The sequence below is a fragment of the Salmo salar genome, chromosome ssa11 (genome assembly GCF_905237065.1).
Source record: "Salmo salar chromosome ssa11, Ssal_v3.1, whole genome shotgun sequence".
Lineage (NCBI taxonomy): Eukaryota > Metazoa > Chordata > Actinopteri > Salmoniformes > Salmonidae > Salmo > Salmo salar.
The window spans coordinates 73,569,114-73,585,654 of record NC_059452.1 but is presented as its reverse complement, the minus strand read 5'-3'; the positions used below and the strand labels follow the sequence as shown (position 1 = coordinate 73,585,654).

General features: G+C 41.4%; 1 protein-coding gene across 1 annotated transcript; it reads right to left on the bottom strand.

Annotated features, from left to right (window-relative positions):
- Positions 1 to 850: 850 nt before the first annotated feature.
- LOC123725184 (tenascin-like) lies at positions 851 to 10,043 on the bottom strand. Its single transcript, XM_045689922.1, is given in 12 exon segments — positions 851 to 1,818; positions 1,972 to 2,135; positions 2,316 to 2,477; positions 4,031 to 4,127; positions 4,356 to 4,507; positions 4,649 to 4,781; positions 4,915 to 5,045; positions 5,437 to 5,476; positions 5,478 to 5,581; positions 5,758 to 5,877; positions 7,674 to 7,817; positions 8,162 to 10,043. Coding segments are annotated over 12 exon segments (1,413 nt in total). The 5' UTR covers positions 8,217 to 10,043; the 3' UTR covers positions 851 to 1,707.
- Positions 10,044 to 16,541: the final 6,498 nt, after the last annotated feature.

The window sequence follows — 16,541 nt, the reverse complement described above, 5'->3', positions numbered from 1 at the left end:
CTGGCCAAACCCGGATGACGCTGGGCCAATTGTGCGCTGACCTATGGAACTCCCATTCACAGCCGGATTTGATACAGCCTGGATAACTTCAAGCCTGATGAACCAAACTACTCAGTAATCGCCTCCATATAGCCCAATTCTCACACACTCACATCCACGCATGCACACACACATTTAACATTTTTGGGGTGATTGCTGATTGGTTCATTTGTACATTTATGATTAGTGGGTTTTGTTATCTGTTTTAACAAACCTTTTTATTTTTGTACTTATGTATTGAATAGTTTTTTTTGTGGTGTGGTTTTTATATAAGCCCTTGGTCTTCCATCCATACCTGCACACCATTTTTTATTTATTTGTTTTTATCTGTATTGTTGTTTATCACTTGCTTTCTTTGGCACAAATAAATTAAACCTAAACCTAAATTTGAGATGACAGTGATAAATCCTTAGCATGGATATCTTCTGTGGTTGTTTGATTTTTTGCTGTCAACAAATATTTTTTTCTTCATTTATTCTCCTAATCAATTAATCCTTTTGATTTCCCACTTATTTTTTTATTGTTTACCCTACATTACAAAAAGACAACATTAAAGAGCCACTTTTACAGAAGAAGCCTAATTAGTTGATGTGTGCTATTGTTTGTTGAATACATTTGCTATTTAAATTGTAGACCTATTAGTTAATATACTCTCAATCTGTGTGACGTTGCATACTGATTAGTACTTTTCTTATGATGAAGGCATGACACATGAAGACTCAACACTGCCATCTGCTGTTAATGGAAAACTGGTACTGCATATAAAGGGTACTGGTAAATTTGATATGGGCAGCCAAAAAAAGTGCTGACATCTTTTAACAAAGTATCTTTTATTGTATCGAGGGTTACATATAGACATGTGTTTTTCATTCAGTTGAAAACAGAATTAAAGCATAATTTAAACCGGTATTCAATTATATCAATAATAGAAAATGTAATTCTAAATATCAATCACTCAACATGAAACAAATTATGCCTAATTTAGTCGGTATTTCCCTCAAGTCTGTTGAAGGATTTACTGTATGAATAGAGGGGAATTTTGTTAACCTATATAACTTTATTTTCTCCCTCCTTAGAAAGACTGAGGGATGTGGCATCAAGCCACGTTATTATTGTCACGTTTCTCTGAAATGTTGCTAGTTGAAAAGTTCAACTGTGCTGTCTGCAGTAATGTACAATGGGTTCTGAATGCTCAGACAGTTTTTCAATCAACTGCCAGAGAGAAAGAACGTGAAAGTGTGGGAGATTAGAATGTAAGAGCGAGTGTCAAAATTGGAATAGGACTCTTTTTACCCTTTCCGTAAAAATAGTAACTGAAATCACCTTTCATTGTTTCACATTTCATAATCAATCTGCCTTATTGCTCATCGGCATATTCAAATATCTTTGGACCTATAAGGAGCCATGTTTTGCTTGTAAATGTTCCAATGAACACAAACAATAAAATAAATCAAACACACAAAAGTCAGATTGTGCCGTTTTTGGTATAACGTATCCATCCCAATATTGACAGCTAGTTGGATAAAAACACATTCAGTAACATGATTGTCCTTGCTTGATGTGCGACTTGGTGAACTGAAGATTGAGGTTCAAAAGAGGGTCAATGGGTAATGCTCCTGGGGGGGGGGGCTTGGAGAGAGCTAGGGGGGGAGGAGGGCAGTATAAAGTCTATGATCTTTTCCTTCGACTTTCAAAGTTTCTGAAGTTGACTGGTCTAATCTTCATTTCGGCGAACTGTATTGAATGCTCGTGTCCCTTCCAATGGAACCAGTTGATACCCTGAAAAGATTATAATTTTTTTTACACACCACAGTATGACTACAAGCCTGCAATAATCTTGTTTCACACTCTGATCAGAATATAATACTCCCACACACACGCACACACGCACACACACGTTGATTTTGTGAAGCAGAAAGATGGCTTCCGTACCTTGCTGTGACTATCGTCACCATATCTCCCCATAAGGTTGACACGATGGCAGTTCTTGTACCAGAAGGCACCCTTATAGGACAGGGCACAGTTGGTGACAGCGATGTCATTGTCATTGTCATATGTGGAGAAGGGACGGCCCTGGTGATAAGTCATAGAGTCACCTAGGAAATAAGTGGCACACAGTGACTGGTGTGAACAAATGTGAATAGGTCAATCAGAGTTATACAGTTTACTGTAAAGTGTATTGGGATATTTAAATGGAGTTGAACAAAATCCAGATTTGATTTGATGTTCTACACAGGAACACTAGTAAATAAAGCTATTATCATCATTGTCCTTACCTGCTGTGCCGCTGAACCCTCCTACGTGGATCTTGTAGCGGCTACGGGGTTCTGCGATCGTGAACTTGTCATACTGAGCATAGGCCGACTCCCCGTTGTCCCTCAGGTCCACACGCAGCTCGTACTGGCCTGCTGTTGTCATCTTGTGGAGGTTAGCCAGACCTGAAACAACAGGAAATGACATCACAGTGCCATTCTGTGGTTCCTGGGTTGGGGCCCTAGGTCTGAAGCTTACCCTGTGCAACTGGGTCCTGGACTTCTTGACAGGCCCAGGTAGGAAACAACACCTCCACTATGCTGATCCTCATCACAGGGACCCCACAAGGGTGCGTGCTCAGCCCCTTCCTGTACTCTCTGTTCACCCATGACTGCGTGGCCATGCATGCCTCCAACTCAATCATCAAGTTTGCAGACGACACAACAGTAATAGGCCTGATTACCAACAATGACAAGAGCCTACAGGAAGGAGTGGTGCTAGAAAAATAATGACATCAAAACGAAGGAGCTGATCGTGGACTTCAGGAAACAGCAGAGGGAGCACAACCCCATCCACATTGATGGTTCCGCAGTGGAGAAGGTGAAAAACTTCAAGTTCCTTGTTGTACACATCATTGACGATCTGAAACGGTCCACAGATGCAGACAGTGTGGTGAAGAAGGCACAACAGAGCCTCTTCAAACTTAGGAGGCTGAAGAAATTGGCTGGTCCCCTAAGACCCTCACAAACTTTTACAAATGCACCATTGTCCTGTGTGGCTCAGTTGGTAGAGCATGGTGTTTGCAACGCCAGGGTTGTGGGTTCGATTCCCACGGGGGACCAGTACATGGAAAAAATGTATGAAATGTATGTATTCACTAATGTAAGTCGCTCTGGATAAGAGCGTCTGCTAAATGACTAAAATGTAAATGTAAAATGCATTGAGATCATCCTGTCGGGCTGTATCACCGCCTGGTACAGCAACTGCATTGCCCGCAACCGCAGGGCTCTCCAGAGGGAGGTGAGGTCTGCCCAACGCATCACCGGGGGCACACTGCCTGCCCTCCAGGACACCTACAGCACCTGGTGTCACAGCGAGGCCAAGAAGATCATCAAGGACATCAACCACCCAAGCCACGGCCTGTTCACCCCACTACCATCCAGAAGGCGAGGTCAGTACAGGTGCATCAAAGCTGGGACAGAGAGACTGAAAAACAGCATCTATTTCAAGGCCATCCGACTGTTAAATAGCCATCACTAGCCAGCGTCCACCCAGTACCCTGCCCTGAACTTAGTCACTGTCACTAGCCGGCTACCACTCGGTTACTCAACCCAGCACCTTAGAGGCTGCTGCCCTATGTTCATAGAAATGGAATCACTGGTCATTTTAATTATGGAACTCTGGTCACTTTAATATATTTATACTCCAGACTATGACATTGCTTGTCCTAATATTTATATATTTCTTAATTCCATTCTTTTACTTTTAGATCTGTGTGTATTGTTGTGAATTGTTAGATATTACTGCACTGCTAGAGTTAAGAACACAAGCATTTCGCTCTACCCACAATAACATCTGCTAAATTTGTGTATGCGACCAATAACATTTGATTTGATTTGATGGCTCAATTGGTTGGAGCATGGTGATGCAACACCAGGATTGTGGTTTGATTCCGCATGGGCCACAAATGCTGAATAAAAAGAGAAACACAAGGAGGGGTGGAGAGATGTGGACTCACCAAACCAGAATTCAGCATTAATGTCCCCAAAACCACCAGTGTAATTCTTCCAGTTCCTGAAGAACTCCAGCTTTCCACTCTGGCGCCTCAGGAACACCTATAAAGAGAGTTCACAGAACCTGTCATACAAGCCCTGGTGTCGTTGGCTTTCAAAGGTAAATCCAATCAAACCTGGTGTTCAGACCTGTGTGTGTGTGTGTGTGTGTGTGTGTGTGTGTGTGTGTGTGTGTGTGTGTGTGTGTGTGTGTGTGTGTGTGTGTGTGTGTGTGTGTGTGTGTGTGTGTGTGTGTGTGTGTGTGTGTGTGTGTGTGTGTGTGTTCCTCACCATCCATCCACCTCCGTCGGTGGTCATGTCACAGTAGACCTGGATGGGCTGGCTCTCTTCTCCTCCCAGGTAGATGGTGTAGATTCCAGAGGTGGTGTCTCCATTCAGCAGAGCCTGTGAGCAGTCCTTAGGGTATCTGTACAACACTCCGACTACACACGTACGTGCAGGCAGGCACGCGTACACAAAAACTTGTCAAAAACAGTACACTGGGCAGTTGTCAAATTATATCCTATTTCCTATGCAGTGCAAAGCTGTGAGGAGAAGAAAATGGTGTGTAGCAGTCTACATACTGGTGGTGAAGACGGTGGTGACGTGGCGGCTCCGCTGGGCTCCAGCGATGGCCTGTAGCCTGACGTTGTAGTCGGTAGTGCCACTCAGCTGAGTCATGCTGTATGATGTGGCTGTAGGGCTCAGGACCACTTCCTGTATTCAAATCAAATCAAATCAACCTTTATTCATCATGTAAAGCACTTTGGAAAATGTACCTGTAAAAAAGCCACGGGCGATTGATTGAATTGAAGCCAGAGTGTGCTGACTCATGTAAAGACCTACGTACCCGGACTGTGCTGTCAGATGAGGTGAAGGTGAGGACGTATCCGGTGATGTCGGCACGCGGGGGCTTCCAAGTGAGAGTGGCACTGTCTGTCTGGACGTTACTGGCCGCTAGGTCACGAGGGGAATCCACATCTACAGACAAAAAAAGCGAGGAGGAAGGATCATATACAGTACGTGTGTTACATATGATATGTAACACATGTAAAAGGGAAAATCCACTCAAAACTATCTTTTGGTATGTTTTTCATTAGTCCACTGTTGATACAGTAGCAAAATGTTTTGCATGTGAGCAGTCAAGTTTTCAAGATATTGGACTTTCAAGAGGCAAAAGTCACCAGCCACATCATCATGTTGCAAATGCCAAAGAGTGAGTGAATTTTATTATTACTTTATTATTGAATTTATGGACAATATAATACTGCACAGAATCAAGTGTGTGAACAATACAATACTACACACAGTTAGATTTTGATTGAAAATCAGACCCAATGCTCCTGTATAAAGCATCTAATTGTATCAATACCTGTGGTGAATTCGGTGGTGGTGGTGCCACTCTTTAGTGCCTCCCCTCATGGCGTATACCCCAACTGTGTAATGGGTGGCAGGGACCAGAGAGCCCATCTCAAACTCCACTGTGTTCCCAGAAACATGCTCCATCACTGGGGACACTGCGGACAGCAGAGTACCGAGAACAGTGTTACCACTAGGTTACCACTACCAACACTCCTCTTGTGCTGTGTCTATTTGGCTAATGATGAGGCATACCTTTGATAGATACATCATGTACACAAATACATGTCGGCTCCTGGCAATCTGTGCCTTGGGCCTCTTGCGAAACACACACCTGAATCTGCACTGTAGGTGATGACGTAGCCATCGACAGTGGCCCGAGTGGGTTGCCATAGCAGCAGGGCGGTGGTGTCAGTGACGTTGACAGCAGAAAGACCCTGAGGCCTGTCCAGAGCTAAGGAGGAGGAAAACACACAGGCTTGTTACAGATACAGGCCTGCAGCCACAACAGCTTCAGCAAACAATCGTCTGTACTGACAATACCGTGACTTGCGACTGCCTGGGGCTGTGGGGGTCATGAAAATTTGTCAGCAGCTTCTTGCCATGCAAACGACTGCCGGTCTCACGCTAATTTACCGTTAATTAACATAAATATGTTTAGCATCTACAGGCCTCCACCCATACAAGTCGCTGATGAGTGCCTATGGAACGTCTACATTTAAAAAAAAGTCTAATATATCAATTGAATGTAGGCTACATCATCACAATAAATCCATGATTTATTTTTTGTCAGCGCTAAAGAAACATTGTGATATGAAGAAAAATGTATTAATAATAATATAATATGAGTTGGCTTACTGTAGGCCTATGTTACAGTATCTGTCTATGCTCCATAACATAGGCTGTAGGCGTGTTCATTTAGCTGACAAGATACAGTATGCTTATAAGTCCTGCTGCCACCCAGTGCTTCATTTGGGAAACCAAGTGAAATCTGTTCGGGAACATCGATAGTAACATGTTTTTCGCAACGAAACATATTTCACTAAACTGTTGACAGCGCTCGAGAAAGTAATAAAGGAGAGAGGAGGAGATGGAAACGCATGAAGGTGAGCTATTCTGTAGGCCTATAGCTAACGGTAATGTGTCACTTAATGAATTATGAAAATATATAAAAAATGCCCTATTACTAGGCTATTCATTATCAAATACAAATTCACTAATGGTAGGCTAACTGGAAACCAGCCTGCGCAATCAATGAACCAACAGCATCGCCTAGGGCTATATGTTCTCTTCCAGACTCATGGATACACATTTTGGAGCATAGCATAAGGTAACCAGTCCATCCAGTATGCATAATAACACAGTTCACACTCAAAGGCAATTTCTCAAATTTGTTTGATTTTGGAATATAGGCTAGACCAATATAGGCTAGACCAAAGACATCTTAAATCAGTTTTGTTTTATGTTTTTCTGCCATGCGTAATATGCAGTAGGCTATGTATTTTTTTCGGGCTCATAAGCCTATGCGTATGCATAAGCTGTAATATGCATGTGTGTTTTTGAATTAATCATCACCTTAGAAAGCGCTGTCCATTTTGTTTTGTTAGGCTTTGAAACAACATCCACAACAACCATGTTTTACACCGTTTCAACCTGCTCTTGAACTTCTTTCTTTAAATTGATGATCACGGTGAGGTGAGTTTTAAAAGCACTGTAGGCCTACTGTTTCGATGATATGTGTTTGATATGATTTTCGAATGCATTTGCATTGACGTCAGAGTGGTTAGAGGGACAATAGAGCCCTGAGTGCCAGGTGATACGGACCTGATGGTCGTTAGCAAATTGGGTACTCACTACGAAAGCATGTCCAGAGTGCATAAAAGGAGATTATCGTGACTCAATGCTCACGTGGAATTTTACTGCAGTCATGGCTCATGACTGCCTGTGTGTCGGTAATATGGTTTACCGCAATGGCACCACGACTGCCCCTATACAATGATGTGATACTTTTTCATGGAATAATTGACTGGTTGGGACAAGTAGAGAAGTACTATATGTGCTACTGAGTAAGAATGTATGAAAGCTAATGAATTATGAAAGGCTCATAGTGTCTATGTATGACCCAGACATTTCTGTCTATTCTCATCATAGCACTGTGGCTTTAATGTAAATGTATATGTAATTTCATGTATTTAGTAAAAGGTCAATTCAGATTTATATAAATGTAGGCTAAACAGAAGTCACACACACCTGTGGTGATGGTGTCTGTCCCTGGGTCACTCTCCTCCAGGTCCTTCATGGAGAATATGGTCACCTGGTAGGTCACCCCTGGCAACATGTTAGGCAGCAAGGCCTGGGTCTCAGTCCCATCTGCTAGCACTGTCATTGGGCTACCTGTTGATGAGAGAAAATATAGCATTTTTGTCACATTACATTCTTCTACTCAAGAGTCAATCAATTTTCATAAACAGATTTCATTTTTGTTAAATTGTACTGTTAAATCCACTTCAAGTATATAGTTTCCTTTCTCTCCCTTGGTAGCAGTTGGAGAGACTACTGTGATTGTGTGAAGAAACCTATGTTCCACTAGAGGGAGTGCTTTGTCCAATTAAAGAAAATTCCTCCTAACTCATCCAACATTAAGCCCTTTTGAGGCCTAAAGTACTATGTAAATGCAGTCCAATATCCTTATTAGAACGGGTAGAATTCACTGTCACTATTAAAGCCTGTTCACTCACCTCCTTGGAGGGGCACATAGATGATGCGGTAGCTGTCCACTCTGGCACGAGGCATGGTCCAGTGGACTATGGCCGAGGACTCGGTCACCTCAGAGAAGCGGATTCCCCTTGGAGCGCCCAGGCCTGGCACAGCGATGGGGTCAGGGTTAAAAAGGCAAGCACAAAAACGACAAAAGTTAGATTGATATGTTTGAGTTTGGTTTTTGATCAGGAATCGATTCTACTGTGGTCAGTTTATTTGATGCAATAGTCCTATCGCCTATGGTGTGTCAATATGCGCAGTGAGAAATCAGAAAAGCACACAAATGTACTCAAAGACTTTGCTAAAATGATAACTCCAGAAAGACATGAAATTCCAGTGAGAAAACACAGTTCCTGAAAACATACAAAGGCCCACCACAATCACCCCAGCCGGAGTAGGCTTGAAACATGCTGCAACCAACAATCTACACATCAACAGTGGTGCATATCATACATCCCTATTATAGGCTATCAATGGGAGTAAATTTAATGAGTACATTTTGATGCATGAATACCAATACATTAAACCTTTGTCGAACATGCTGCAAAAAAAGCTCATATGTTTGTGTCTTTAACTCTTTAACCAGTTTAATCAGTAAAATGTATAGGCCATGAAAATGAATCTACAATGGGCATCAAAACACATGGAATTTGATCTGCATTTAAAGCATGAGAAGCACCGCAGATCGAATGCAAAAAATATGGTGTCTCCATATTCCTGAAAATAATATAAAATGGGGAAAAAGAAACATGAAAAACCAATTTTCTGCCCCTTAAACCCTGAAGTATGCTCACAGGCCTAGGATTATTAGCACATCAAAGAATGATCAGTGGCAATTAAGACATTTCCCTGATACCTCTTGAAAAAAATAAAACCAGTCAAAACAAAATGTGTTATTAGAAAACCCAGTCAAATAAAGAACAGCAGCCTATTGTTTCTTGTAGTCACCCGTTTCCAGAAAAACCAGACAGTTAAAAGTTGTGTGAGTTGTAGACCACATTGTGCTTTGGCACAATAGATCCTCTATTAAAATATCTGTTCGCGCATCACCGGTAATTGGTTGAGAGCTCAATTCCAATGTGACATCATACAGCCTGATTTTATACTCGGTGCCGCCGGTGAGTCCTGTTAAATTTAAATCTTTGGTTCGCTCATCACCGAGGACATTTCATTCTTGTGGATGCTCAAACTTTGTGGAGTCCCTAATTTTGATCACAAGTCTATCAAACATTTCTTCATCCGCAATCCAGGCCTGGTGTAAACTGTCTGACGTGATGTCCGAGACAAACATGTGCTCCACTTCTGGCCCAGCCTCTGGTTGGAAACGCAAAACGCTTCAATTCGTCACATTTGTCGAGAAACATACACCCAATTACTAGAAAGCAAAATTGAGGAAGGCATCCCTTCGGCGATCAGTCGGAAAAGGTGAGTAGACATACCAGTTGTTGGTTACATTCTCATAAACTTGCCGCCACTCTGCCATGCTTTCAAATCGTTAGCGTGCGGTCACAGTCAAGGTGCTTTGCATTCCTTTGATATTTTATTGAGAAATAGACACACTCATGGTTGTGGAGACATTTATTGAAGTCAGTTAGCAAGTTGACATCCACTTAGAGGCCCACTATTCTCCATTATTGTTGCAACAAGCCAAGGATTTTGGCTAAACAATCCATCCACAACCACATGCGTCCTTAATGCCAGTCCTACATTCAGTGCATTCAAAGGTAAAGAAACAAATGAGTGGATAGGTCAACTGACATTTCATGCTGAAAATGGCATGTTGATTTGTCTGTGTTTTCCTGGTCCAAAGGCCTAACTAGCTATAAAAAAATATTGCCTAGTCAGACCGTTACTCTGGTACTGTTTAGCATAGCACAGATAATTTTCGATCAACCTTAACTTGTCGATACTTCCTCAATTCCTGACTTGGAAGACAACCAATGTCTTCCAAACTTCTGTGTCTAATTGCATGGGGTTCGACTGAATTTAGAAAATTGAGAGAAGAGCAACACCGGTTTTGAAGATAGACAAGATGGCGGTGTACATATTGTTGGATTACCTCATGGAGCAAAACATTTATTTAATTTTCTGGGGGGAGAAGAAGATGACGTCAAGTGCAGACAATAATTTGTCTTGCTCAGAGTAACCTTAACTTTTATCCCTCTCAAACTTACTTAAATGTAACAAAACTTGGTTTATAGGAAACACAACAGAGAACAACGCTCAGTAGACTGCTAATTTGATCTGAAACTTGGCAAAGTGGAAGAAAATAGTGTGCAAAAGAGCAAAGGGAGGAGAATGCAGTTGCTAGCTGACCACTCATACACCAGAGAGAAACCGCCACCTGACTCCTCAGGAGAAGAAATGGAGGAATCTGGAAATTTGGTTGATTCAGAAAGTCCACTCAATAGCCTTGCACCCAGAAAGACACTGAAAGAAATGTCTTTGTGCAAACTCCAGGTCAACATAATCGATGCGGTCACTGCAAAGATCCATGAAAGAGCCGATGGTTTGGAGAAAATCATACACAAAAACACATCAAAAACCGGTGACCTCGAGACCTCTCTGGATCATGCATACGAGAGTATCGAAGATCTTAAATGTGTACTGCACAGGAGAAGACCATGGCTGACATGCAAGAGCACTTGTTGGAAGCAGAGCGATACTGGAGAAGGTGGGTGCTACGGCTTTATGGTGTCCCCGAGGACCAGGGTTAGAATGTAAATCGCAAAGTAAGTGACATTTGTAACCGTGTGGCCCCGGACTTCCCCGAAGGATATATGTACATGGCTGTGAATGTCGCTCATTTTATTGGGAAGAAGCAAGATGCCATCGACAGCCGCTCGATCCTCATCCAGTTCGCTTTCCGCACAGCAAGAGATGCAGTTTGGAAGAAAGCAAAGGAAAGCACCTTTCTGAAAGAGATAACTTAAATTCGGTGAGGACCTGACTGCAGTAAACAAGGCAGCAAGGGAAAAGTTGTGGCCTCTCGTCTGACAGGCCCGAAATCAAGGAAAGGATGGACACTACAGGGGAATCTGAGCATTTTTCGTCGACAGGAAAATACATTTCACCTGGGTGATTTGATCCGTCAGTAGGCTAACAAGGTAACCCCTTCCCCAACAACAAACTGAGCGTTCTAGTTTTGAATTGTGCTGCTATTGTCTACAAGGTAAGACTTCTGTTAATACATTTATGAAGCAACTTTTTATAGAGAGGGTAGAGTCGAGATTGCATAGGATTTCCCTTTCTATTTTGTATATGTGGACTTGAAGTTTATGTCAATCAATGCCAGGGGGATACGAAACCTGCTGAAGTGGAAAGTTTTTCTTTTGTTTTATAAGGACTGCAGCACAGAAACACATTCATGCAAAGAGGACTATCACTGTGACATTTTCTTGGCCTATGGGACTAATCACTCAGCTGGGGTTACAATTTTACCACACCATTTCAATGGGACATTTTTGTTTCTTCAAATGGACACCAATAGACATTGGGTAGCAGCGGTCATCAACATATGGACAGATTATTTGTGTTGTGTAATGTATATGGATACTGTTCTAGTCCTCCAAATGACTTACTTACAGAGGCAATTGAGGAAATTCTTAAAAGCTTTCTGATAAATTATCCAGCCAGTCAGATTATAGTTGGTGGGGATTTTAATATGGTTAATTATAATGAGACTGATAGATTGCCCCATAGGCCTAACATTGGTGTGAGTATATTGGTAAATTTCTGTCAAAGCCCGGACATAATTGACATATGGAGAGTTAAAACCCCTGGAGAGAAACAATACACATGGAGTAATAGAGATCGTTCAGTACAATCAAGAATTGACTTGTGGGTGATAACCTCTAGCCTTGAGCCCAACACTGTAGAGGTAAAAATAGTGACTGCAGTCCTGACTGATCATAAAGTCATACGGCTGACTGTAAGAATGTGCATTAATGATGAAATATAAATCCTCTGGTGGTTATTGGAAATGTAATAACCCATTGTTATTTCATGATGATTTAATGTTTTTAATTCAAGAATCAATTAGATTTTTATTGGAATTTAGCTACCTCTAATGCAGAAATGTGAAATACTGGGAATTGCTGAAATTTAAAATCCGTTCAGCCTGTATTACTTGGAAAACGGCTTGCTTTAAGGAGGAGATTAGGTATCTGAGCCTTCTAAGTACATAGCTGATATCACAGATATTGAGCATCTTGATCTTAATGAGAAAGCTATTGTTTACAGACAGATTATTTCACTTATAATTCACTGTAACACAATTTCAGTGGGTCAGAAGTTTACATACACTAAGTTGACTGTGCCTTTAAACAGCTTGGAAAATTCCAGAAAATGATGTCATGGCTTTAGAAGCTTCTGATAGGCTAATTGACATCATTTGAGTCAATTGGAGGTGTACTTGTGGATGTATTTCAAGGCCTACCTTCAAACTCAGTGCTTCTTTGCTTGACATCATGGGAAAATCAAAAGAAATCAGCCAAGACATCAGAAAAACATTGTAGACCTCCACAAGTCTGGTTCATCCTTGGGAGCAATTTCCAAATGCCTGAAGGTACCACGTTTGTCTGTACAAACAATTGTACACAAGTATAAACACCATGGGACCATGCAGCCGTCATACCGCTCAGGAAGGAGACGTGTTCTGTCTCCTAGAGATGAACGTACTTTGGTGCAAAAAGTGAAAATCAATCCCAGAACAACAGCAAAGGACCTTGTGAAGATGCTGGAGGAAACAGGTACAAAAGTATCTATATCCACAGTAAAATGAGTCCTATATCGACATAACCTGAAAGGCCACTCAGCAAGGAAGAAGCCACTGCTCCAAAACCGCCATAAAAAAGCCAGACTACGGTTTGCAACTGCACATGGGGACAAAGATCGTACTTTTTTGAGAAATGTCCTTTGGTTTGATAAAACAAAAATAGAACTGTTTGGCAATAATGACCATCATTACATTTGGAGGAAAAAGGGGGAGACTTGCAAGCCGAAGAACACCATCCCAACCGTGAAGCATGGGGGGTGGCAGCATCATGTTGTGGGGGTGCTTTTCTGCAGGAGGGACAGGTGCACTTCACAAAACAGATGGCATCATGAGGAAGGACAATTATGTGGATATTTTGAAGCAACATCTCAAGACATCACTCAGGAAGTTAAAACTTGGTCGCAAATGGGTCTTCCAAATGGACAATGACCCCAAGCATACTTCCAAAGTTGTGGCAAAATGGCTTAAGGACAACAAAGTCAAGGTATTGGAGTGACCATCACAAAGCCCTGACCTCAATCCTATAGAAAATGTGTGGGCGGAACTGAAAATGCGTGTGCGAGCAAGGATCCTCCAAACCTGACTCAGTTACACCAGCTCTGTCAGGAGGAATGGGCCAAAATTCACCCAACTTATTGTAGGAATCTTATTGAAGGCTACCTGAAACATTTGACCCAAGCTAAACAATTTAAAGGCAATGCTACCAATACTTATTGAGTGCATGTAAACTTCTGACCCACTGGGAATGTGATAAAAGAAATAAAAGCTGAAATGAATCATTCTCTCTACTATTATTCTGACATTTCACATTCTTAAAATAACTGGTGATCCTAACTGACCTAAGACAGGGAATTGTTACTAGGATTAAATGTCAGGAATAGTGAAAAACGGAGTTTAACCTGTTATGGCTAGGGGGCAGTATTTTCACAGCCGGATAAAAAACGTACCCGATTTAATCTGATTATTACTCCTGCCCAGAAACTAGAATATGCATATAATTATTAGCTTTGGATAGAAAACACTCCAAAGTTTCTAAAACTGTTTGAATGGTGTCTGTAAGTATAACAGAACTCATTTGGCAGGCCAAAACCTGAGAAGATTCCATGCAGGAAGTGCCCTGTCTGACAATTTCTTGCCCTTCTTGATTATCTCTATCCATTACAGAGGATCTCTGCTGTTATGTGACACTTCCTACGGCTCCCATGGGCTCTCAGAAGGCGGCAAAAAGCTGAATCGTGGCTTTGCAGGCTCTGGCTGAAAAAAAGTAGCGCGTTTGGGTAGTGGCTGGTTACAGTACTGTGAGACTCAGGCTCGTGCCCGCGTCGACCGAATGCTTTGTTTTCTTTCGTCTGTTTACCTAAACGCAGATTCCCGGTCGGAATATTATCGCTTTTTTACGAGAAAAATGGCATAAAAATGGATTTTAAACAGCGGTTGACATGCTTCGAAGTACGGTAATGGAATATTTAGAAATCTTTTGTCACGAATTGCGCCATGCTGGTGACCCTTATTTACACTTCGGATAGTGTCTTGAACGCACGAACAAAACGCCGCTGTTTGGATATAACTACGGATTATTTTGAACCAAACCAACATTTGTTATTGAAGTAGAAGTCCTGGGAGTGAATTCTGACTAAGAACACCAAAGGTAATCAAACTTTTGTAATAGTAAATCGGAGTTTGGTCAGGGCTAAACTTGGTCGGTGTCTAAATGGCTAGCCGTGATGGCTGGGCTATCTACTGAGAATATTGCAAAATGTGCTTTCACCGAAAAGCTATTTTAAAATCGGACATATCGAGTGCATAGAGGAGTTCTGTATCTATAATTCTTTAAATAATTGTTATGTTTTTTGTGAACGTTTATCGTGAGTAATTTAGTAAATTCACCGGATGTTTGCGGGGGGTATGCTAGTTCTGAACGTCACATGCTAATGTAAAAAAGCTGTTTTTTGATATAAATATGAACTTGATTGAACAAAACATGCATGCATTGTATAACATAATGTCCTAGGGTTGTCATCTGATGAAGATCATCAAAGGTTAGTGCTGCATTTAGCTGTGGTTTTGTTTTTTGTGACATTATATGCTAGCTTGAAAAATGGGTGTCTGATTATTTCTGGCTGGGTACTCTGCTGACATAATCTAATGTTTTGCTTTCGCTGTAAAGCCTTTTTGAAATCGGATAGTGTGGTTAGATTAACGAGAGTCTTGTCTTTAAAATGCTGTAAAATAGTCATATGTTTGAAAAATTGAAGTTTTCGGATTTTAGAGGAGTTTGTATTTCGCGCCACGCCCATCATTGGATATTGGAGCAGGTGTTCCGCTAGCGGAACGTCTAGATGTAAGAGGTTAAATGTATTTGGCTAAGGTGTATGTAAACTTCTGACTTCAACTGTATATAGTCAGTACTTGGCCTTAGCCCTGTGATGACATGGGACATTGCATTCTGGGAAATGCTATATTCATCTGGTTTCCTCAACCAGTTAGAATCAATAATATCCAGGACATAACTGCCAATCTCTCCCTCAGTGCCATTCCAGGAGATGGAGAAAGTCTCAGCTGTTAAGTAAGATATATACAGATTGACAACCGCTAGTTCGCTCACTAAAGGGAGAAACAGTTATTGGATTTCCAAATAAGCTAAAATGTGCAATACAATATGCCTATAATGTCACGCTGTTGGCTGTAACATACTCAATTATCTATTTAAGGTGATGAAAACAGATTGTAGATTATTTTGCATATCAAAGATATGAGAATAATAAGTGCAATTTCACATGGCACTCCCCTCCCACCTGCCATTCTTTATAGTCTTTGAATATATTGAAAAATGTATTACATTAACATTTTCATTTTGACAATACAACGGCAAGCTTTTGGGGGATGTGGTGAAGAATAAAGACCATGTATTGCAGTGTAACAAATCAGAACTGATCATAATGTGTCACGTGAATAATAATGACGTGTGGCATATAGGCGTATCATTCCAATTTGAGCCAGGTCAGGACCATCTTGTATTCTGAAATAGATGTGTAGCCTAGGTTTTGTTTAGTGCACAGACAAGACACAGAGGAAGACACTGACATTAACACAAACCGGGAGAGTGACAGATAGACAAAGAGTCGGAGAGAGAAAGAGGACAGGACAGGGAATCAATGACAGTAAAAGTTTGCTTCGGATTTGCTTGACGATTATGGTTGACAAAACTGTACCGTTGAATTCAGTGTAAAAAATGTGACCAAGGCAAGGGTTTCCAACTTCAGTGCTGGGTGTGTAATGTAGGGTTTTGTTCCAGTACAGCACTAACACATCAGATTCAAATAATTAACTATTCACCTGTACTTAGTGCTGGACTGGAACAAAAGCAGGCAAGCCCACTAGCTCACCATGACAGGATTTGGATAATGTTTTGTTGTTGACATTTTTGGTTTTACGCCTCCTGACCAATTATGCTATTTATAATTTTTTTTGCAAAGATCTTAACTTTATTTGTACATAATGTTTCCGCCTTTGTTTAATTGGCAGAACAGAACGGCAGCTCTTTGTTCACAACAGCTGATGCACAATCTATAGTATTTTAG